General features: G+C 42.5%; 8 protein-coding genes and 1 non-coding gene across 9 annotated transcripts; 3 read left to right on the top strand and 6 right to left on the bottom strand.

Moving 5' to 3' along the window:
- Window positions 1-219: 219 nt before the first annotated feature.
- SJAG_03281 (nucleoporin Pom34) lies at window positions 220-1,636 on the top strand. Its single transcript, XM_002174404.2, has one exon. The coding sequence runs from the start codon at window positions 667-669 to the stop codon at window positions 1,417-1,419; it is 753 nt and encodes a 250-aa protein (XP_002174440.1). The 5' UTR covers window positions 220-666; the 3' UTR covers window positions 1,420-1,636.
- SJAG_03280 (glucosidase II Gls2) lies at window positions 1,421-4,659 on the bottom strand. The gene has a single exon (XM_002174403.2). It carries the CDS (start codon window positions 4,493-4,495, stop codon window positions 1,700-1,702), a length of 2,796 nt encoding a protein of 931 aa, XP_002174439.1. The 5' UTR covers window positions 4,496-4,659; the 3' UTR covers window positions 1,421-1,699.
- SJAG_03279 (fungal protein) lies at window positions 4,593-5,745 on the bottom strand. Its single transcript, XM_002174402.2, has one exon. It carries the CDS (start codon window positions 5,652-5,654, stop codon window positions 5,073-5,075), a length of 582 nt encoding a protein of 193 aa, XP_002174438.1. The 5' UTR covers window positions 5,655-5,745; the 3' UTR covers window positions 4,593-5,072.
- Window positions 5,746-6,292: 547 nt separating this feature from the next.
- SJAG_16090 lies at window positions 6,293-6,385 on the top strand. The gene has a single exon. It is a non-coding gene; the product is annotated as a tRNA-Ser (tRNA).
- A 394-nt stretch (window positions 6,386-6,779) lies between these two features.
- SJAG_03278 (dymeclin 3) lies at window positions 6,780-10,361 on the bottom strand. The gene is made up of 8 exons (XM_002174401.2): window positions 10,229-10,361; window positions 10,123-10,165; window positions 9,967-9,999; window positions 9,247-9,803; window positions 8,986-9,190; window positions 8,556-8,930; window positions 8,250-8,507; window positions 6,780-8,201 (listed from the first exon to the last, which is right to left on the bottom strand). The coding sequence occupies exons 1-8, from the start codon at window positions 10,246-10,248 to the stop codon at window positions 7,050-7,052; spliced, it is 2,643 nt and encodes an 880-aa protein (XP_002174437.2). The 5' UTR covers window positions 10,249-10,361; the 3' UTR covers window positions 6,780-7,049.
- A 166-nt stretch (window positions 10,362-10,527) lies between these two features.
- SJAG_03277 (glutamate-tRNA ligase) lies at window positions 10,528-13,116 on the top strand. Its single transcript, XM_002174400.2, has one exon. It carries the CDS (start codon window positions 10,881-10,883, stop codon window positions 13,032-13,034), a length of 2,154 nt encoding a protein of 717 aa, XP_002174436.1. The 5' UTR covers window positions 10,528-10,880; the 3' UTR covers window positions 13,035-13,116.
- On the bottom strand, window positions 10,938-17,395 carry SJAG_03276 (exonuclease II Exo2). The gene is made up of 3 exons (XM_002174399.2): window positions 17,324-17,395; window positions 17,217-17,284; window positions 10,938-17,154 (listed from the first exon to the last, which is right to left on the bottom strand). Exons 1-3 carry the CDS (start codon window positions 17,336-17,338, stop codon window positions 13,269-13,271), a joined length of 3,969 nt encoding a protein of 1,322 aa, XP_002174435.1. The 5' UTR covers window positions 17,339-17,395; the 3' UTR covers window positions 10,938-13,268.
- A 362-nt stretch (window positions 17,396-17,757) lies between these two features.
- Window positions 17,758-18,945, bottom strand: SJAG_03275 (GTP cyclohydrolase). Its single transcript, XM_002174398.2, has one exon. It carries the CDS (start codon window positions 18,738-18,740, stop codon window positions 18,039-18,041), a length of 702 nt encoding a protein of 233 aa, XP_002174434.1. The 5' UTR covers window positions 18,741-18,945; the 3' UTR covers window positions 17,758-18,038.
- A 326-nt stretch (window positions 18,946-19,271) lies between these two features.
- Window positions 19,272-21,328, bottom strand: SJAG_05296 (UBA/TPR/DNAJ domain-containing protein Ucp7; the record flags this gene model as incomplete). The annotated part of the gene is made up of 2 exons (XM_002174397.1): window positions 19,272-19,373; window positions 19,433-21,328. 2 exons carry the CDS (start codon window positions 21,326-21,328, stop codon window positions 19,272-19,274), a joined length of 1,998 nt encoding a protein of 665 aa, XP_002174433.1.
- Window positions 21,329-21,334: the final 6 nt, after the last annotated feature.

Below are 21,334 nucleotides of genomic sequence, written 5' to 3'. Positions count from 1 at the left end.
TGAAAATATCTCAGCCCAACCAATATGTATTACAGTTTTTCAATTGAATATGTTACGGAAATAAACGTTTGAAATATGAAGATTGTGCGAGGCAAGCTGTTTGTTTTAAACAGTTGCATCCTCAATTTTTGTATTTCCTCTTTCTCTGTTTTTTATTCTTGTTTTGTCGCGTATAGTGAGCATACCTAGGTTTCTTTTATGATTTTATAACAACATATTTAGATATCGTATCCGATTGATTGCCTTAAAATGTAATTAACGTGCCCTTGGGTCAGCTCCACATCCAAACTCGGTTATATGGTAAATATTCTAGTATTTAGCAAAGGTCAGCAAAAGTAATTGTTTGATATGACTAATTCTCATAAACCTCTTTCTTATTCGTAAGACTGAACGTCTTCTTTGGTGGTTTTTAGACCTACATTGCTATTACTGCTACTGTCACACCAGCTCAGGTCATCGACTCGAAAAGTTGCTTTTTTATCTTGTAAACAGTGTCAGAAAGCCATATCGGTAGTAAACGAATTTCAAATTACTCTTCTCTTTAGGGTTTTTGTGGGCCTGGCTCTGATTCCTTGCTGTACTCGGTTTTTATTACTCCTTCCAAATTGTTCATCTTTGTCTTCAGAAGAACAATAAACAAAAATTTAGAGGTTAAACAAATTCACCATGTCCAATTCTTCTACTGCACCGTTTGCTCATTCTGCATTCGCTAGGTCTTTGTATGAGAATTCGACAGTATCTCAAAATGTCAGTAACTCAAGCACTTTGCTGAGTCAAAATGAAAGCTTTTCTGCTCCCTTTCGGACGCGAACTGCTGCCACTTCAAATATCGATGTTAATGCACCTCCGCTGACTTCTTTAAAGGCAACGAGTCCCTTTAAAGCTCTTTCAAATCGGCCAGGACAGACGGAATCGAAAGGTGAAAATAGATTCGATTCCAGCGTTTCAAAGAAGGCTGTAAGAAATCCCTTAACTGAAAAGAATAATATCTCTTCATTTAATCGGTTCGCAAAACCTGAACTCCTTGAGAAGCCCGGAGGCTATTGGAGACATCCAGCTTTGGATACTGTTGAAAAAACTTTACATGATAAAACACCCTCTGACAGAACTTGGCACCGTTTGGTAACAAATCTGTCCGCTTTCATATTGTTTCATATCTTTAAACAGTGGTTCAGTGCGACAAAGATCGTTATGGTCCGTTACATATTGCTTGCTTTGCAGGTAATGTTCCTTTATAACTTTGTTGAAGCACTTTGGCGGTTTATTCGTCCTCGTGAAACATTCAGAGACGTGAATCTGACCCCGGGTCAGAGACAGTTATTGGGCTTACCTGTTAGTCCTGGGGCAAGCACTGCCTTTCAGTATTCATCGCTTTCGGATGACCAGAAAGAAACACCTGCTACACGACGTCGTACATGAATGGCTGCAACGATGTACTAATAATATTTGTAGAGGTAGACTATTATCGTTGGAAAATGAACTGAAAGTGTCACAAATCTTAGTTTTGAGTATTATTTACGCTTTGTTGCTCGTAGCGACAAAGTATATTTTCATGAATTTTGTTACAATGATATATAGTAACTTATGAACCAATTAGTTCCTCTAAATAATGAAGACTACGTTACTATCATTAACACCGCTGCCCATGCTCTAACTCATTGACACATTGGTGGTCGTGAATTCATTATGGACAGGCTGCTTAAACAAAATGAAACATAGGTTTGACAATGCCACCATCCTCAACGGGAAGCTGTGCACTATGTGCGACAAAACCCTCTGTGTCATAAAGTTGAACAGTAAGCAGATGAGGTTGTGCACCAAGTATAACGATACGTTCAATTTTCAAGAACTTAACCATGGTCATGAAATTGTTGCCCGTACCCATATGCTCGGTAATTATACGTAAAACACCGTCAACATACTCAAACTTGAAGAGAGCATAATCGCCATTAACATAAGCAAAACTTACTCCATCGTCCACATACAGAGAGCCTACCGCCTTCTCAGAAGAATTAGCAGGAACAGCAATGGTTAATGTGTAAGGGTCATAACGAGTAAGTTCTGCCGAACGACGGATACGCTCGCGTGTTGCAATTATGTGTCCTCCACGAAGAAATATGGGAACGTGTCCCAACGGTGCTGCCAAGTTGTGCTTTCCCTTTCCTTGAATGATGGAATGGGGTTCATGATAGTCATAATAGCGCTCCTCATCAGCGAGGTAAACACTGGTTTCCTCGATGCCAGGACGAGTAACTGGACGGATAAGAAGACCAGAATCAGACAAGTAAAATTGGTCCTCGATGGAAAATCCATACGAATCATCCGGATGAGCTAAGAATTGAGGAGTAAGGATGGGCAACCCACTTTCGTGGTTGCGGAAGAAAGCCGTATACCATACGGGAAGCAAGCGGTAGCGAATTCGAAGAAGTTCACGAAGCATAGAAGTGTAAGGTTCTCCATACGACCATGGTTCCCGCCGTTTTGTGTCAAGATGGGCATGAGTACGGAAGAAGGGGTAGAAGATACCCATTTCATACCAACGGACGAACAACTCAGCATCCGGGTTACCAAAAAAGCTACCAACATCGGCACCACAAAAAGCCATTCCTGCGATTCCATTCGTTAAAACAGTGGAGAGAGAAGCACGAAGATGCTCCCATGTTCCCATCGTATCACCAATCCAAGTAGCAGCAAGCGAATTTGTGCCAGCATAGAACGAACGAGATAGAATAAAAGGACGTTGGGTGTTCTTGTCGCGAACACGAAGACCATCGTATGTACCCTTTACGACCAAATGACCATAGATGTTATGTATATCGCGGTGCTCAAAGCCCCCAGCATGAATTGTGTCACGTATCATGCTGGTTTCGGGGCCGGTGAAAATAGAGGGTTCGTTCATATCATTCCAAATATGAATGTTTTTTGCAGCATAAGGGAAATGATCGGCATCGTACATTCGGCCCCACCATTCCACAACTGATGCATTCATGAAATCTGGCCAAACTGATTTTCCAGGCCAGCAGTCCGCAACATAGTTGTTTCCATTTGCATCTTTAACACAAAAGTCATTTTCAGTAATATCCTTGTATACAAAATAATTATTATCTTGCTTCAAGTGAGGATCAATCAGCACCACAAGTTTACGACTTGTTTCATTCAGCTTTTCCGCCATTGAATCGGGATGAGGGAAAAAGTTCTCATTCCAGGTGAAGAAACGGCGACCATCCGTGTACTCTATATCAAGCCAAATAACGTCGTAAGGCATATCAACCTCGTCGAATTTCGAATCAACAGATTCCAAGTCCTCTTGAGACATGTAATTCCAACGGCATTGATGATAACCGATAGAAAACAGTGGTGGAAGCTGAGAGCGACTAGTAAGTTTTGTAAACTTATCGTAAATACTCGTTGCTGTTGGTCCCATAAAGATAAAAACGTCCAACTTTCCGGATTCCGAGTACCAATGAGTACGTGTAGAAAGAGTTTCGTTATTTTCATTTCGTTCCTTTTCCACATCAATCCAAGTTTCAGCGGCATTTAACCAAAAGACACCCACATCAGAGCCAATTTTATGGGCCTGCATGAATGGAATGGCACCATACTGACTCATGGGTGAATCATATTCATATTCAAAGATATCAACATTGTAAAGACGGTACGGTTCAGTATACGCACCATCACCACCCTTTGTTTCACGCAAGGAAAGAGTAGACGCATGTTCAGGAACACCGTACACATGCTCATATCCAACAAACTGAATATCGAGGCCCAAACTTTCAGGACCCTTGGGTTTAGAATCGCGGAACCCATTGAAAGTCTCCTCCCATTGACCCTTAAGATCATCTGTGGAATCTGGATGAGTACGCCATTGCTCCATGTTTAACAGCCCACGTTCATTCAGAACAATCTGCAATTCATCATCACGGCTAAATTCAAAGCGAAGTGGAGAAAAGTAAACTGTTAATTTGTTCTTCAGATTTTCACCAAAAGCAATAACCCAAGAATTCTTAAACTTATGCAAGACCTCGAGGTTTTTCGTATCAACTTGAAGTGACTCATTGGAAAGAATGTGCTTTTCGGGACTGAAACGTTGCGTTGAAAGCGCTTCATTAGAATAGTAAGCCTCTCCATTCAGTCGCTTCTGCTCATCCATGGTAATACGGACGGTATTATCTTGCAGAATCGTAATTTGCAAGGGAAACACCGGACGCTCTTCAAGCTCTTGTACAATGGTACCGTCAGTATCTTTTGTCTTCACCAAATCCATTCGAAAGACACCATTATCGTAGGAGAGACTGTGCTGCAGAGGCTCGAACAATCCGTTCCAAGAGTCGGATTGTTCACTTTGAATATCAGCCAATCCGCGGTTTCTTTTAGCAAAAGACGCCTGAGACGAAGTTTTGAAATCATTGTGTCGGACACAAGATCCTATACTAAGTACGAATGACCATAATACGAGTTGAAGAAGCTTTCCGGCCAAAGATGAATGTTTCATTTTTTGACCAAGAAAGCTGCAAAAAAATGGATACGGTTAACAAAATTAAGGCTTTGCACCTATTTTTAAAGAGAATAGTAACACTTTTGCACTTCTCTGTAATTAAGATTTGTTCTATTCTTGGTAGAGGTCTACCAGTAGGGAAGTTAGTGTGCGGCACTAATTACGCTATTAATGCCAGCAAGGTAAAGGAATGGAGAATATAACGGTAAGAGGATAGTCCATACGGATTCATATATGATTTATATAGTACTAATTAATTTGCTTTGTATTTTTTTTTATTTAATGTGTTCATCCACCGATTCGTTTTTGTTTAATATCTTCATCAATGAAACTGTATTGTGACACTTGCTGGTTTTTGTTATACGGTTAATGATTGGAGCGTTGGTTGTTTGAAAAGTATCTGTTACAAGCGGTAATTGTATGAACCGGTGTCTGATCATGTAATGAGAATATGCTCCAACTAAGAGATGTCAGGGACTTTAAATAAGTGTTAACAAATCTGTCTAAAAAAAACTAGTATATATTTTGAACGGTAAGAGGACTGTCATCGTTACTTTAAGAAGTTTATATACATTTACTGTTCAGTCCGCTGCCATTTTGACAGTTGCTCGTCGGCGTCAACTTCATCCGCACTTAAGAAATTGTCGGCAGTGATCCAGTTTCCGTTATCAAGTAAAGAATTACCTCGTTCATTATCATCACCATCTTCAGTTTCGCTCGAGGAATCTGGATGCATGGATTGACAGGTGCATAGGGCATCGTAACAAGCTTCAACATTATTCAAGTAAAGCGTAAGTTCAAGTACATTATCTTCTTCATCTTCTTCGTTTGTGTTTTCGAAGAGCGGTTCTATGCTATCGCCCTCCAGCTGCATGTATATGTATGGTTTCGGTTGACTTTGTTTCGCATGAAGAGTAACAAGATTATATGGAATTCTCCAGCCTTGGGAGAAGGATTCGTCAAAAAGTAATAGGTTTTTTGAGGTTATAATGATAATGATGCCGGTAAACTTTGAAAATACAGTATTGGCAGGCTGCACTACCAAAGTACCTGAATCCTCATGAAACAGAATTTCCGCTTCATCAGGACATGTGGATCCCGTAGGCACCGTGCGCACCAGTTCCTTGGGAACTTCTGTTAAATGTACAATAACCATTTTCGGATGTAAATAATTATAATGTAACTCTTAATACTTTTTGAGAAGACTGAAGTACCCCGTCTTGAGGAAGGATCTGGCAAAACCAAAAAAAATTCAAAATAAAGGGAAATAAATAAATATATATGTGTGAATTTGTCTAGAGATATTACTGAAAAGATTATGTGGTGTTAAAATTTAAAATCTTTTAATTTAAGGCGTTTTCTAAGAAAAAAAAGTTTAGGACTAAACGGTTTGTAAGCAACGAACAGATTCTAGGGCTCTATGAACAGTGGTACAACAAAGAACTTTGCTTTTAAACCCTAATTCATGTTTTTGCACCATCGTTTATGCGTTTAAGATACAAGACGTAGGAGATAACCGAAATAAGAGTTTATTCATGTCCAACTTCTACAAAATTAAAACACTGAACTCAGTAATTCCATTCACTAATTAGTAAAAGCGACAAGATTCGCTTACTGAAACCTTATCAAGTAGCTTTGCACTTGTATAATCAAAGAGTTGAGTGAGTGAAGACAAACTATTTTAGGTCGGCTTTCATTGCAAGAAGCACGCCTCTCTTCTTAATGTTTATTGTGAATATAATAGCATCACTTTTATTACTACTTAATAGACAGTTTTCAGGAGTTTTCAAGAAAGTCACTATGTCCGAGCGGTTAAGGAGTTAGACTTGAACTCGTTCAGGTATCTAATGGGCTATGCCCGCGCAGGTTCAAGTCCTGCTGGTGACGAGATGCTTGAGGGCTTCTGCTCTTTTTCGCTCTTGTATAGAGCAAGTTGTTAAGACTTGAGCGTACATGTGTTTTTACCGATGCCAAAAACCTTTAGTTCGTTTCACACGTATACCCAATCGTTTGCCAGAAAGAGAAGCTAAAATTTGATTAAATAACCTTTAACGAAATATAATACACTGGCTTCGGTAGCCGAGAAGGACAAGGATGCTGCCAATCGCATTCACCTATCGTATTTTCGCATATAATAAAATCGCATTTAAGGTTGCGCAAGCGAAAAACCTTATACACAATCAAGCCAAGAAATGACAAAAGCTCATACATGGGATCAAAATTAATAACAATACATTTCTTTCTGTATCATGATAATTACGTTTTCTTTAAAAACAAAAATAAAGTCATTTTCTACTTTTTATTTCGGCTGTCGGCGCCTTAATTACATTTGACAAATTCAACTCGCACCAATCGCACAGTAATAACAATGTGTGTTTTTCGTACAAAATAATTGAAGTCAAAATTCAAACAAATACAGAGTATAACTAATTGAAGACTTCGTAATAACAGTAGTGTTTTCCTTAAAAGGAGAAAAGCGTCTCTTGTTGTGTTAAAACAAGAGAATGTTTTTTAGTTTTGGAACAAAATATTAGGCGGATTTTCTTTTGGTTTATTCCGGTCTAAAGATACCATTCGTCGGAAGACGAATGTGAAACTGATCGAGTTTTGCAAGAACGGATTTTGTCGCATCTTCCAGACGTTCCCGATTTCCCTTTTGACTTAGAAATCCATTAGCAGATACTGCAATTTCCTTGGGTATTTGACTGTCTCTCCACAATGAAGGAGATCCCAACCCAGCACGATCATCCGATAAGAAGATGTATAACCCAACAAGTCCTTGAAACCAATGGGTTAAGTGTTCATTCCATTTGAAATAATTCGGATCCGGTACGTGGGGATGTTCGCCAAGGGAATCCGATTGTGCCAAAAATTGGATGATATCATCCACTTCATGGTTACCGTCTTGTAAAAGATCAAACACAATCTTTGAGAATTGATGTATTATACTCAAGATTGTATCCAGCTGCAAATTCGGAAACCAGTCATTCAACCAAGTCTGAGAAGGTTTAAATGTTCCATTCACAAGTACTTGCGCATCATTCTCGTATGGATTCTTGCTCGCTCGATCACTAGCCTCAGCTGCCGAAAGCAATTCAGGCGTTTTTCTATACGCCCTTAAAGAAACGACACGCGGATTAATTAAAAAGGCATCTTTTTGAGAGTAAATGGAAGGGAAATTCGCTGAGGAAGAGGGGGAGGAAGTCAGCGGAGATGGGGCAAGGTCTGCGTCCGCAACATCGGAGCCATCACTATCATTGTGAAAGCTTGGTGAAACATCAACTGTCACAGAGTCGGGTTTTGATTTTTCAATTGAAGGAAAGTAAGTATCCTCGGGTGAGTCTAAAACATTGACGCCCTTTTCGAGGTTATTGTTCTGAAAATGTGTGTTCTCGAGGTTTTTAATTGCAAAAAACCTGTCCTGGAGTCGCAAAATAGAGTAAAGCAAATGCGGGTTTGTTTTTGGGTGATTCTCCACTATAGAAGAAATGGCATTTAATAGGTACTCAAGAAAAAGATGGTTTGAAGGATGTCGAAGTAAGAATTTAGGGGAAGAGAACGTGGAAACTAAATGCATGATTTTAACGCAAGTGTTAAAGTTAAGATTTTCCACATAGGGAGCGATGTTGCAAAATGTTAACAAAAGAAGGGGAACAATGTTATGGAACGGAGATCCCTTGATTGCAATGAGATGATAAATAGACTGACAGTTAGAGAATGAAACGATTTTAAAGCCGAACCAAAAACTTACGAGAATTAAAAACTCAGCGTGAGTTATAGACTGAGATACATTCAAGCGCAGAGATGAAAGGAGCATTTGTCCATTCGGGAAAGGTGTATTTAACTTTACGCACAACCTTTTTTCACAAGACATGTTGTGTACAATGAATGCACAAACACGAACTAGTCCAGCGTTGCTTGGGTCATTACGGAATCTCAGTGCGTAATACTGAACAAAAGTAAAAATATCCAAAGAATAAGGCGATGCCATCAAATACGCACAAAGCCGCTATACAACATTAGCATGCCATCCTTTGACACTGATTGTAAAACAAACCTTGTTAATGTTTACCGCCTGCCAAAAAAAGAAAATAGTCTCCGGAAAACAGGATGCGAATTTGTTGATTGGCAACAACAGAGAGGGAGCGAAACGCGAGGGGAAGGTGAAGAGACGTCTTAGCTCAGTCAAGATGAAATTAAAGTCACTTTTTCTGTGAAGCTTTGAAAAGTAGAGCTGGTACTGGTTCACATACAGCTTTGTAGTTGTATCTGGTCTTTCCGAAAAGAAAGATATATCCTCAGGGGACGGCTGGAAGTCGAGCAAAATTAAAAGAAGCTGTTTCGACAATGTAGAGAGAACCACATTGGGATCACTGGGAATCAAAATCCCATTATACGAAGCCTTCCAACCAGTTGGGGTATAACGAAGACCCTGCCGGAGTTAGCAAGCTGAAACACAGTACTGTCCATATGGACAAGGACATTACCACAGTAATTAATGAACACAAAAACACCAAAATCAACTGTTTACTAACAACAGCGACAGTATAAGTAAGAGCATACGCTCTTTGATTCCCAGCTTGGGCTTCATAAGCCAGAATTACCATTAGCAGGCGCAAAACTTCGATTCGGTTATTTAAGAATTCCTTAGGAACCCTTTCCGTAACTTCTGTGACACCAACACCTTCCTCCCTAAAGCAAAGATTAGCTGCTGTCTAGGACTCGAACATCATATACGATCCACTTACCAAACGCGATAGGTAAACTTTTCAGCGCACGATGATGGAAGAGTGAAACCAGCACAAAAAAGCAACTGAAATAGTGAAGAAAGCAACTCCTCCATGAGTGGCTTCTCCACAGAATACGATGACTTTTGGCTCGAATTATCAGAGGGCATGGTTGAGGACATCCCAACATCTCCTTCTCCAGTAGCTGATTGCAAATTCTGCTGCAGAGACAACTGCTCCGTACTCATAACCGAAAGATCCACTTCTCCAGGTTCGGTGTCTACCGAATACTTTTTCCGCATTGTCCACCAAAACCGAAGGTACCATTGTTCCATTTCCGGAACCTCATACACGAATGGAAGGATACGGTTTAAAATTCGTATACAGTTTAAGAGTTCAGATGCAGGTGCATGCTCGTTATCTGGGAAACGAGGATCATTGCGGATTGCAAACAATCTAGATGTGACTACAAGAAGGAGCTTCTCCAAATTTTCCAGAGACTGGTCTCTTAATTTTCGTATTAATTCAGGAGTAAGGATCCTAAAGACTTCCTCAGCACTGTCGGGTACGCTCCATAACTGTCAAACTTTATTAGCATTCAATTCGATGAATACTGAACGAAAAAAAAAGCAAGTAAGATCACTGTCATCGCAAATAAATATAGAACGAAAGTTATGGTTCCGTAGGATGACAACAAATCGTCTCGAACAAGCAATGTTTTATCAAGTAACAGTAACTTACATTAAACCAGATATCGTCCTCTAAAGGAATATCCTTTCACAATGTTAGTAAAGTAGGAACAGAAAAGACCATAACATTGAACTCAGACAGAAAGCTCAGAAAACAGGCACCAAAGCCATATTCCTGAAAAACTGCCATATCACACTACTGCAGTACCTGGAGGGCCCCTAAACGTTCAATTCCTCGCTGTAATGCTAATCTGACCGAGTTAGAGCCAAATCTCTCATAATTTTTGCTATGGAATAAATGGTTGACAACGTACTTGGACTCTTGAGCTCCCATGGATACTGCTATTTACAATTAAACACAGCTAGAAGCGTCTTTTTAAGCTCAATCTGTCAGAATAAATTTAATACCGTAAAAAACTATTAAATCCAGCTTAAAATCAAGAGGTTATATCGTAAAAACGCGTCGGATGAAAAGTAAGAATTGTGTTGTAAGATGGGTGGAGCGTCAGCATGTCGTGGATTAGACGGCACTCCGTTAACGGTTGGTGTGACGTAGCGAAAATGATATGAGGCGGCTGCACATGCAAACCTTAATTACAATTGAACTAGTTAGCAAATGTTAGTTTGAACCCATTTATTTATTTCGTTTTCTATTTGTTGTTTGTAGCTGCTTACGCTAGAGGGTTTCCCGAACATTGTTAACGATCACGTGATCACTTTAAAATACAATTCACAATTAAAGGAAACTCAAAGCAGCCTGACGCCAACGAAGAAGAAAGGCGTGTTTAAATTAGCGTCTTCTGCTTAATAAAGCTGTATCTCCCTCATTGAATCGCTATTTTTGCGCTGATAACGACCCCCCGCATCTGCCCACCCCTTCAGCAAACTCACCACCACGTTTTACGATAACCCTAATCAACTGCTCCTTGTATCCTACCCTCTCCCAAATAGAAGCGGATTGTCAAAATGTTGGTATCCGTGGCCTTAAAGGCGAAACCCGCTGCTTATGTTGCAATTGCTTGTGCGGAAAAGCTGAAAAACAACGATCCCAAGGCTGTGAATGTTGCTTACGAGGATGTTCCCCTTTTGGACAAGTCTAACAAGGAATCTTCGGTCTCTTTCTCTGCTGCTGGCAGCGAGAAGCCTGTTTTTGGAGTGAAAGAACTTGTTCAGCACTTCATGTCTACTTACCCTGAACTCTTTTTGGGAAAGCTTTCTGTCGCTGATGCCGAAGAGTGGTTGAACTTGGCTGCCGAGTTGACAGGCACCCATGATTTCGCTACCGTCTCGAAGTTGCTTGCCAAATTGGACGACCATTTGATTATGCGTACCGTACTCTTGGGCTATTTTGTCAGCATTGCCGACTTTGCCGTTTGGGGTGCTCTCAAGAGCAACAACATGGCTGCTGGCGCCGTTCGTACGGGTTCCTATAACAACGTTGCTCGTTGGTACAAGTTCATGGACGCCCAAAAGCCCACAAAGGGTGGTTTGGCCGACTTTACCAAGGCTGTTAACGCCAGCAAGAAGCAAAAATCCTCTGGACCCAACTATGAGATTGGCCTTCCTGATGCCGTTGACGGTAAGGTCGTCACTCGTTTCCCTCCTGAGCCTAGTGGATACTTGCACATTGGTCACGCTAAGGCCGCTCTTTTGAACCAATACTTCGCTAAGAAGTATCATGGCAAGCTGATCATGCGTTTTGACGACACCAACCCCAGTAAGGAGAAGTCTGAGTATCAAGAGTCTATTGTCGAGGATGTCGCTCTTCTTGGTATCAAGCCTGATGTTCTTACTTACACTTCCGACTACCTCGATACTATTTACCAATACTGTATTGATGTCATTAAGGCTGGTCACGCCTACGCTGACGATACTCCTGTCGACCAAATGCGTCAAGAGCGTACTGATGGTGTTCCCAGCAAGCACAGAGATCGTCCTGTTGAAGAGTCTTTGGCTATCTTTGAAGAGATGAACAAGGGTACTGAGACTGGTTTGAAGAACTGTATCCGTGCTAAAATTAGCGTTGACAGCCCTAACAAGGCCTTACGTGACCCTGTTATTTACCGCTGTAACTTGCTTCCTCACCACCGCACTGGTGACAAGTATAAGGCATACCCCACTTACGATTTTGCTTGCCCCATTGTCGACTCTCTTGAGGGTGTTACGCATGCTTTGCGTACGACCGAATACCGCGATAGAAACGCCCTTTACCAATGGATGTTAAAGACTATGAACCTGCGTAAGGTTCACGTGTGGGAGTTCTCTCGTATGAACTTCGTTCGCACTTTGCTCAGTAAGCGTAAGCTTACTGAGTTGGTCAACGCTGGTGTTGTTTGGGGTTGGGACGATCCTCGTTTCCCTACTGTCCGTGGTGTTCGTAGACGTGGTATGACCATCGAGGCCCTTCAACAATACATTGTTTCCCAAGGTCCCAGTAAGAACATTCTCACTCTGGATTGGACTTCCTTCTGGGCCACCAACAAGAAGGTTATTGACCCCGTTGCTCCTCGTTACGTTGCTGTTGCTTCCGACAAAGTGGTTAAGGCTACCATCGTCAATGGTCCCGCTGCTCCTTACGTCGAAAAGCATCCTAAGCATAAGAAGAATGCAGCCTTGGGCGACAAGGAGATCACTTACTCTAACACAATCTTGTTTGACCAGGCTGATGCTCAGTCTTTCAAGAAGGATGAGGAGATTACTCTTATGGACTGGGGAAACGCTTACGTCCGTGACATTGTCTACGATGCTGACAATAAGACTGTTGTTTCCTTGAAACTCGAACTTCACCTTGAAGGTGATTTCAAAAAGACGGAGAAGAAGGTTACTTGGTTGGCTGATGTTCCTTCTCTTCCCACTGTGGATCTTGTTGACTTCGACTACCTTATTACCAAGGACAAGCTTGATGAAAACGATAACTACAAGGATTTCTTGACTCCTCAAACCGAGTTCCACACTATTACCAAGGGTGCTGCCGACATGAAGGATCTCAAGAAGGGCGACATCGTTCAGATCGAAAGAAAGGGTTACTTCATCGTCGACTCTGCTTTTGATGGCGAGAAGGCTGTCCTTTTCAACATTCCCGACGGAAAGACCGTCAACAGATATGGCGTTAAGCAGTAAGCGTGTCTGCCGATACCAACTTTTTGAAGTCTATGTACTTATATCCGTAGAATAATTACTTAAGAATATAACCAGTTCTTACTGTGATTTGTTAATTACGACTACGACTCGGAGAATTTCACATAATAGCGGCGTTCAGCGTAAATTAACTTCTGAAATGAGAGTAAAGCCATAAGAGCGAAAACTTTTAATCCTACCCAAAACATGCCAACAATGATTTAGAGGAAAACATCCTTAAACTTTTTGAGGAGCATGACTTTTGGATACATTCCGATGGACATTTCGAGGATTTCCGCGCCTCGGACCACGTCCGCGTCCTCTCGTGTTGCTGTTGGTGCTATGTTGATTCGTTCCGTCACTCGGAGTCGACACTTGGCCATCTGGGATTGCAGGACCTTTATTTAAAGCCTTTCCCGGTGACATGGGACCCCTAGTGTTTCTTGACTTTTGGGGCGATTTCTTCCACGTGTTAAGAGACGGAGGAGGAGGAACATGGTTGTACTGTGCTTTAGTAACAAGTTTTGAAGGTGTTGTCGAATGAATATTACTCTCCAACTTCTTCTTTCTCGCCTGACCAGCGCGCGTAGTAATCAGAAGTTGAGGTTGTGTAATATTGAGTACTGTTGATGGATCAAGTTGCATGCCTCTGTAAGGCGAACACTTTCCATCCAAAGTCGTTCCGCTCATAAACGGCAAATCAAAAACGACTTCCAGTTGGTGAGTAGAGATACCCACCACTGTACCGTAAGCAGCAATGGGTACTTTTCCGGAGTCTTGGACATAGACGATACGATCCCCCAAAGCAAATGTCTGCGAATGCAATACGTGTGCCGCCTGAGAAGGCTTTAAGACAGCATAACGAGGGACTCCAAACACCTTCTTCGGTACCTGGAACGTAGCGTCAATGGAATCAGCCTTTGCTTCAATTTGTTGGATAGCTTCTTTTGTGAGGCTGTAGTCACTCAAAGAAACACGAGTGAACTCTGAAACTTTATTTTGTTTCAGCCATTGTTTCATGGCAGCCACTTTACCCTTGTCATCATGAGGGAAATAGTCTTTCGCGGTCAGGGAATCTTTGGAGGGAAGACGATTCAGTGCCTGGAAGAAATCCGGGAAAGCATGCATGTACTCTGCTAAGAGTTTTATTGCAGCTTCACTAAATTCCCAACCGCTTTGAGTCTTTCGCGTATATCCTATAACTTTCAGTTGTCTCGCGTCAAACTTCAGGCTAAGTCCCACATTCTCTTGTCGTTTGTCGACGTTTATAACAAAACGAGAGGTGATTTTGCTTAGAGCGAGTGGATGCAGTCCTAACTTTCTCGCAACGATGTATGAAGGATAATACACTTCTGAATGTTGAAATGCACGAACAATCGCAGTACCCCACGTAGCATCTAATCCAGGGGCAGTTGAGAGCCAAATTGACAACTTATTGTCTTTACATTGAGTGACCTGAGCAGGGCGACCATAATTGTACTCACCCAAATTAAACACTTTTGTCCCAACAGGAAACTCTAGTTCCACAGGAGGGGCTTCACGCTCAGTATATCTTGCGTCCTCAATAGCAATTTTATCGACAAGAATTTGGATAGGAATAACCTCCATACTGTCAGAATCAAACGATTTGATCAAAGCACCATCACGTGTAAACTGCATTCCTTTAAGAGGATGTACAACGAGTACGACATCAACTGGACCCAAAATGACACCATACCGCTTAAAGTACGTACGATTTAGGGTCTCAATTTTTCTGCGCCGAAGACTAATTTCGTCTGAAGTCAGCTCACGAACATTAAGATTTCCATCCTCCATAGTGTAAAGCTGAACAGACGTGGTCAGAGCAACAGACTTCGATTCTCGCAGGTAAGGCCAGTCCATAAAGACCTTCTGATTCAAGTATTTCTTAGCCAGTTCTTCAACTGGCGTAGAATTATAAATATTCTGAACGTGTACAATGACACTAGGATTCCTGCTGTCATTGCCGAAAACGTTAACTCCTTTGGACGCGATTTCTGCAGTGTGCTTCACGGTATGGAATGAAGGGAAACCAGCCAAACCGAAGGTTCCGAGAAAAACGCCAGGGCACAGACCAACACGGTACTCAAGGCCCTGCATTGATGGCAAGGAGTAATTCACCTCAATGCAATGAGACAGCAGGTCGGGGAATATGTTAGGCAATGAAGAAGGAAACACGCGTGTAATGCTGTCGTCTTTAATGAACAAAACAGGAGGATGGAATTCATTGCGGTGAAGCTCGGCGGCTGTTAGCAAATGCTCTCTGCTCTTCAAAGCATCTTGCAGACGCGTCTCTTCGATAAACGGAATTTTGACAACAGCTTCCCAGCTAGCCTTCTTTTCGTTTTGGTCTAGCTCAAAATTTTCAGGGTAAAAATCAATAATAGGAGAGTTGGGGTCCGTCATCAAATCACGATAACAAGGAGGCACTAAAGACTTGCTTCGAGCTGGCAAAACAGCCATCAATTGCTCAAAGGGACGGAACGGCTTACCCATGTCAAAGGTGATGCCAAAGCGAAGACCCCTTCGAACATCCGATATCTTTGGTGAATAATGGTAATCATAGAACCAACCCCACGATTGGCAACCACGATAGTAGTAGAACAATACCCATTGCAAGCCTTCAACATAACGTTTGGCCATTTGCTCGAGTTCCTTTTCATCGTAATAACTGAAACCAACTTTGCTGCGGTAGTAATTATCCTTCCACATCTCGAATCCTTTTTCGAATTTCTCTTCTGAGTCTTTAGTAGTGTTATCGATGATGTTCAGCTTATCAAATTTTTCCAAAACTTCTCCAATCTCGTCTTGCTCTTCATCGTCTTCTTCGGAATCACTGAAATTCAAATTTTTGAATGCTACACGCAGACAGCTTGAACCGTCCGCAAATACAACAGTCGATGCCATGAGACCCAACTTAGAGGCCAGCCTCCGTAGGAATCTAGTATCTTCACTCGACAGTTTGTCAGTGATGTCTAAATATTGTTCTCGTGAATACAGGAACTTTTTCAGTAAACAGTACAGTTCTTTCTGCTTTACAGTTAAGTAGGACGGATCCTTGTTATTGTTCCTCAAGAATTGATTAAAATCAAAAGCAGGTGCTTCTCCATCAGCATTCGAGGAGTAGCATTCCTCTTTAAACACAGCCTTCTCGAACTTTTCCAGTTCGAGTAACACAAGATCCAAGCGGTCCATATTGATTACACCGGCTTCATTAATATAGCCTTCCATAAGCGGGAGTACCGATTTGTACACATTAAACATTAAAGCCAACGCACCTTCATTAATGTGCAGACCAGGGAGATTAGGCAGAAAGTCATTTCCAACAAAGAATGCCAACAAAATAAAATCATCAATGATTCGTTCAAGATCATAAGCGAAGGGAAGGTTGTCGCGGCACTCTTCAAATTCTGCTTCGAGGTATTCACGAAGCAAACTCAAGTGTAAAAGATAGAATTTTTGGTTGGCGAGCTCCTTGGATGCGCTTTTGCGAGCAGGGCCAAAGGTAACTTCCTCGCGGAGCAAACAAAAATGAGGATCATGAGAGAGTAATCCAAGCATAATCAAATCAGCGTCAAGGCCATACAAGCAGTGACGGGTATTCGGGTTGTAATTCGGTTGAGCTTTTTGCGTACGTATGTACTCCATAATCTTGTGTTCACCTTCACCGGGACAGTCATGACCAGACAGAATAATCTGCACACCGCTCCAATCAGAGTCTTCCGACACTTTTTTCTGAATAAAGTAATGCAGCTGTTCTGAGATTCTCTGCATAAAAACAGTACCCGGAGTGATACAGTTGCTATCGAAGGGATCCTCGGCAATTACTTCACCATTTCGCTCAGCCTTTCGACGAGCATCATAGGCGTCCTTAGCGGTACGGAAACGTCGACTCCGTTGTTGATTCATCTTGGCTCTGGGGGCACATCCGTCAACAGCCATATAAAGCAGTTTTTTCGGCTTAATCTTTTGGAACAGATGCTCAATGTAATTGAAGATTGCAATATACATCTGATCTTCAGGAAGTGCGGCTGATGAATGGTCGTCATTTTTGTGTGTGCAATTGTGAAGAATTCCGTTCATGTCCAAGTACAAGTTATCAAATCTTAAAAAATTCAGATGTCAGTGATTCCAATTTACAAGACTTGTGAGCTAAATGAAACGTACTCGGGAATTCGATCATCTTGGACGAGTTGCGAACAAAGAGGGTAACGTTCACTCATCCATCGAAAAAACTATTGTTAGATAAAAGTCACTGGCGAAATTCAATTTACCTTTGGAATTCCCATCGTGTAGATGCTGAACGCCTGCGATTACAGTTTCCTCTTACGGAAATTCAGAATTTTGGGGTTCGTTAAGGTTCGGCGGTTAGGCGGTGAGCGTTCATATCAGTCTAGTCGATAGGGGTGTGGGGGTGTGGGGGGAGGGATAGAGCGAATTTGAAGAATCAAGATGGTGGTGAGAAGGGGACAAACGCAGCCAGGAACGCCGGGCAATGGCTGACTCGTAGAAACAGAGAGTAGCATCTTTTGATCTGTGTTAGTGTTTTGAAACGAATGCGATCTCAAGCAAAATCAGTCCCAGGCAAACGCGACAATTTTAGACGTCGACAAATCGTAGATTTGCGGCAGCATATCTTAACGAGCGAAGATAAGAATCTTAAATTGCAAAGCCATTTGCATTGGCTCAAAACGGAGCGAGCACACTCCAGGATTTTAAGGTTTTTCCGCTCGTAGCCAATGATTTCGGGCCTCAGAAAGCTTAATTTTAAAACCTCCGAGATAATATATAACCTTGAAATAATAAATTTACCAAAAGAAAAGTAAACAAAAGGTTATTAAATACCACAAATTAAAAAAGTTTAACACCGGGAAAACGAGAGATTTTCTTAAAAGGAGTTGATCCGTTGAAGGAACGAAATGGCGAGCGGTGAGGAAGACGTTCGCTACAGGGACAATATGCAAGCGAGCGATTTTCTCCAAAAGTAGCTTAATGATGACGGATAAGACGAAAGAATTCCTCACGCGTCTTATGGCTCTGTTGAAAGATGCCAGTCAAGCTACTGGTGACAGTGCTGCTTCCGGGTTTTTCGACACCACGCATGACCATGCACATGTGCGTAGCCTCCATAACTACAGCAACACCTTGGGGATTAAGGACCTTTTGAATAGATTGGGCAACTTGCTTCGTTAAACGCTCCTGCACTTGGAGACGACGAGCAAACATGTTTGCAATCCGAGCCAACTTGGAGAGACCCAGAACCCTTTTACGAGGAATGTAGCCAATGTGAATTTTGCCAATGAATGGAACAAGATGATGCTCACAAAGGCTGAAAACCTCGATGTCACGTACAATGACCATTTCATCGTGGTTCTCCTCAAAGACGGCGTTGTTGATCACTTCACGCAGGTTCTCTTCATAGCCCTTGGTGAAGTAAAGCATGGCCTTGGCATAACGTTCAGGAGTTCCCAAAAGGCCTTGACGTGTTGGGTCTTCACCCAAACATTTTAAGATGGTAGAGACGGCATTTGAAATCGTCTTCACTTTTTCCTCTTCACTCGTCTCCATGCGCTCTTGCGTTCCAGGGCAAGGCCATGAAAGACCCTCCAAGTCAATGCCAGGAGAAGAGGATCCTGAAGGTGACACGGCTTGCATGTTCAGAGGCGAGTCAATGTAGTCGCGGCGTTCCATGTTTAACAAAAACTAACACGAATTGTTTTTTAGAAAAATTTTTTTTTTCTTCACCAAATGGACAACGCTGTTGCGACACAAGAATTCGAACAATGTTCGAGACGACACCTGTCAATTCACGCTGAAGCCAAAGTAAAACGACGACGGATTAGCCGAAACTACTTAAAGACGTGCACAGATGTGGCTGCAATATGGTGGAGGTTGGATATCCTTGAACGGATGTACGTAGGACTGCGATGCGCTGCTGAAAATACGTGATAACAGATGGTGAACAGTGAGTAGGAGGAGAACAAGAGGGAATTTTGAGGATAAGCCTAAGTGTCGCCGCGTTTAACGAAATTGACGATATTTTGTGTTTTATGCCGGGATTAATAGTTGATTTGAAAGAAAAACAGGAGGCATTTGAATAGAGTTCAGTATTTGACAGTGACCATTTTTAATAGCGTTTTTAAGTTCAAAATGGGTGTCACAAAATCCATTACTTGTAGCATAAAAAAAGTATTTTGAACATCTAAATCGTTGTATGAGTCGTTAAATTTGGTTAGTTTGACGAAAAGTATCCCAGGCACGATTAAGGATACTAAACACCGATTCCGCAAGGAACTGGTTGCGAGGAGATGTGTCTTTTGCGAGCTATGTACATTAGTAACGGAGTGAGAGCGTAGAGACTTCATGTTGTCAAGCCAACTTACCTTGTCGGGATGGACTTTGCTAATTGCTTTCATGTAAGCAATCTTCACCTTCTTCGGAAGCACCAACTCCGACAACTGAACTGTTTTCCAAGAGCATTCTGGCCATAGAATTGTGTGGAGAGATGCCAAGAGTGCGCGTATGTTGTCCTCTTTTCCTGCTTTCCATTGATCAACTGTAGACAAAACCTCGTCTCTGATTTTGTCACGTTCCTGATCCTGTCTCTCCGCAGCCGCAAAGTGTTCCTGCGTGTGTTTAAAGGCCTCTGATTCTGTAACCGGAACGGTTGTTGCTGAAGGAGGTCGTGTCCGTGCTGGGGTAGACGCTGTTGAAACAGAAGAGCGTGTCGGTGCAGTAGCGTTTGCTCGAGGATTGAGAGCACGTTCACATCGGGTCTTGCCTTCGAGCACAACTTTAGAAGTCTTTCCACGAGAAAATAGGTGTTTCCACGTCGCAAGTGCTTCCGTATATTGTTCTAGCATCTCGTAAGCCTGTGCCTTTCGGATGGAGTTTTTGACAAATAGATCACTTGCATCCTTGTTCTGTAACAGCTGACCTTCTCCTTCACCCGCTCCGATAATGGATGTGGCTTCTTGGGAGTCCTGTAGGCAGCGGCGAGCATCACCTATTTTCAGGTAACCAAGAGCACGATTTCCGAGAAGTAAAACACGCTGCGCATGCTGAGGAGGAAGTAATTGAAGAGCATTTGTAAAGAGCACAATGGCTTGGTCAAAATTTCCCTGCCGGAATAGCTCGTTTCCTTCTTGTTGCATTTGAGTTACTGTTTCGGGAACTGCCTCCGTACGAGCGACCTTTTCGGGCACGGTTTCGACTGGAGTTTTTGGAGTTTTTACACTAGATAGCAATGACGGAGAAGAGGATGTTTGTTGTGTGAATGAATCAAACAATGATGGGGTTGCAGCTTCAACAACTTTTGCAGACGGTGTCTTTGTTCGTCGCGGAGAGACAGGCCGAGTAGGTGTGGACGGCCTGTAACGTTCGGCTTGTTCCATCCAACGCGGTTGAGATGACGATTGCCTGTGCGAGTTTTCAACTGCTTCACGAAACTTTTGTCGACCAATGTTCCAAAGATCGGTAGCCTTTGCAAGGAGATTACGACCTAACTCGGAGGCGCTGCTTTGAAAGTCATTTTTAGGGAAGGTAAACGATTGAGTTGAGGTTTGTTTTTGAGGAGGTGTGTGCGTGTTTGCTGCGCGCTCACTAAGAATGTAATCAATTGCTTCTTCGACGGAGTCAGCATGTTTACAAGCACGCTCCGCTTGTGCTTTCTCAAAACCCATGTGCTGCAAGTGTCGTACAATGGAAGGAGAGACAGGCGCCGAAGCCGGAGGGGCATGAGTTGCAGCAGGAGTAGAACTGGGCGTCTGTTCAGCTGGAGGAGGAACGGAATGGGAAATGGAGTCGTCCAAAGGAGAAGCGCTATGCAGCATTTGTTGTCCAATACTATTAGCCATCATCACGTGGGACAAATCGGTTTGTTTGAACGGAACGGGAACTTGGATGGACGCAGCAGCATTGTCCTGCGGTTCAATTATTTGAGAAGACTGGGCCTTGCTGGCGGAATCATTGCTGGTGTGAACAGACAATTGTTCCAAGGCTGACAAGTCCAAAAGTAAATCCTGGGGCTGAGAAGCGGGTTTTGGAGAGGCAGAAGCAGCATTCATCTGCTGTTCAAGAGCGGCAAGAGGCTGCTTCTTGACCCGCTTCTCGAACAACGTTGCGAACGGATCTGCAGAAGCTTGTGGTGTCCGTGTCGTGCTGGATGGAATTGCAGAAGACGACCGAGACGTAACAACTGACGGTTGCGTCAATGCAGGCTGCAAAGGCGTTGAAGGTTTTTTAGACGCATCAAAATCGAGATCCAGCAAGTCATCCATGGCTCA

The sequence above is a fragment of the Schizosaccharomyces japonicus genome (assembly GCF_000149845.2).
Source record: "Schizosaccharomyces japonicus yFS275 unplaced genomic scaffold supercont5.2, whole genome shotgun sequence".
NCBI classification, from domain to species: Eukaryota; Fungi; Ascomycota; class Schizosaccharomycetes; order Schizosaccharomycetales; family Schizosaccharomycetaceae; genus Schizosaccharomyces; species Schizosaccharomyces japonicus.
The sequence above is the reverse complement of the archived record's forward strand: the minus strand, read 5'-3'. Positions and strand labels throughout refer to the sequence as shown.

What these genes read in the sequence shown, in the direction of transcription:
- SJAG_03281 (XM_002174404.2), top strand. Translation starts at nt 667, where the DNA reads ATGTCCAATTCTTCTACTGCACCGTTTGCTCATTCTGCATTCGCTAGG.
- SJAG_03278 (XM_002174401.2), bottom strand. Translation starts at nt 10,248, where the DNA reads ATGGGAGCTCAAGAGTCCAA. An exon ending in AGGACGATATCTGGTTTAAT is followed by an intron (nt 9,804 to 9,966) that starts GTAAGTTACTGT and finishes AAAGTTTGACAG; the next exon opens with TTATGGAGCGTACCCGACAG. An exon ending in TGTGTTCATTAATTACTGTG is followed by an intron (nt 8,931 to 8,985) that starts GTAATGTCCTTG and finishes TAACTCCGGCAG; the next exon opens with GGTCTTCGTTATACCCCAAC.
- SJAG_03275 (XM_002174398.2), bottom strand. Translation starts at nt 18,740, where the DNA reads ATGGAACGCCGCGACTACATTGACTCGCCTCTGAACATGCAAGCCGTG.
- SJAG_03280 (XM_002174403.2), bottom strand. Translation starts at nt 4,495, where the DNA reads ATGAAACATTCATCTTTGGCCGGAAAGCTTCTTCAACTCGTATTATGG.
- SJAG_03276 (XM_002174399.2), bottom strand. An exon ending in CAAGATGATCGAATTCCCGA is followed by an intron (nt 17,155 to 17,216) that starts GTACGTTTCATT and finishes GAATTTTTTAAG; the next exon opens with ATTTGATAACTTGTACTTGG.
- SJAG_03279 (XM_002174402.2), bottom strand. Translation starts at nt 5,654, where the DNA reads ATGGTTATTGTACATTTAACAGAAGTTCCCAAGGAACTGGTGCGCACG.
- SJAG_03277 (XM_002174400.2), top strand. Translation starts at nt 10,881, where the DNA reads ATGTTGGTATCCGTGGCCTTAAAGGCGAAACCCGCTGCTTATGTTGCA.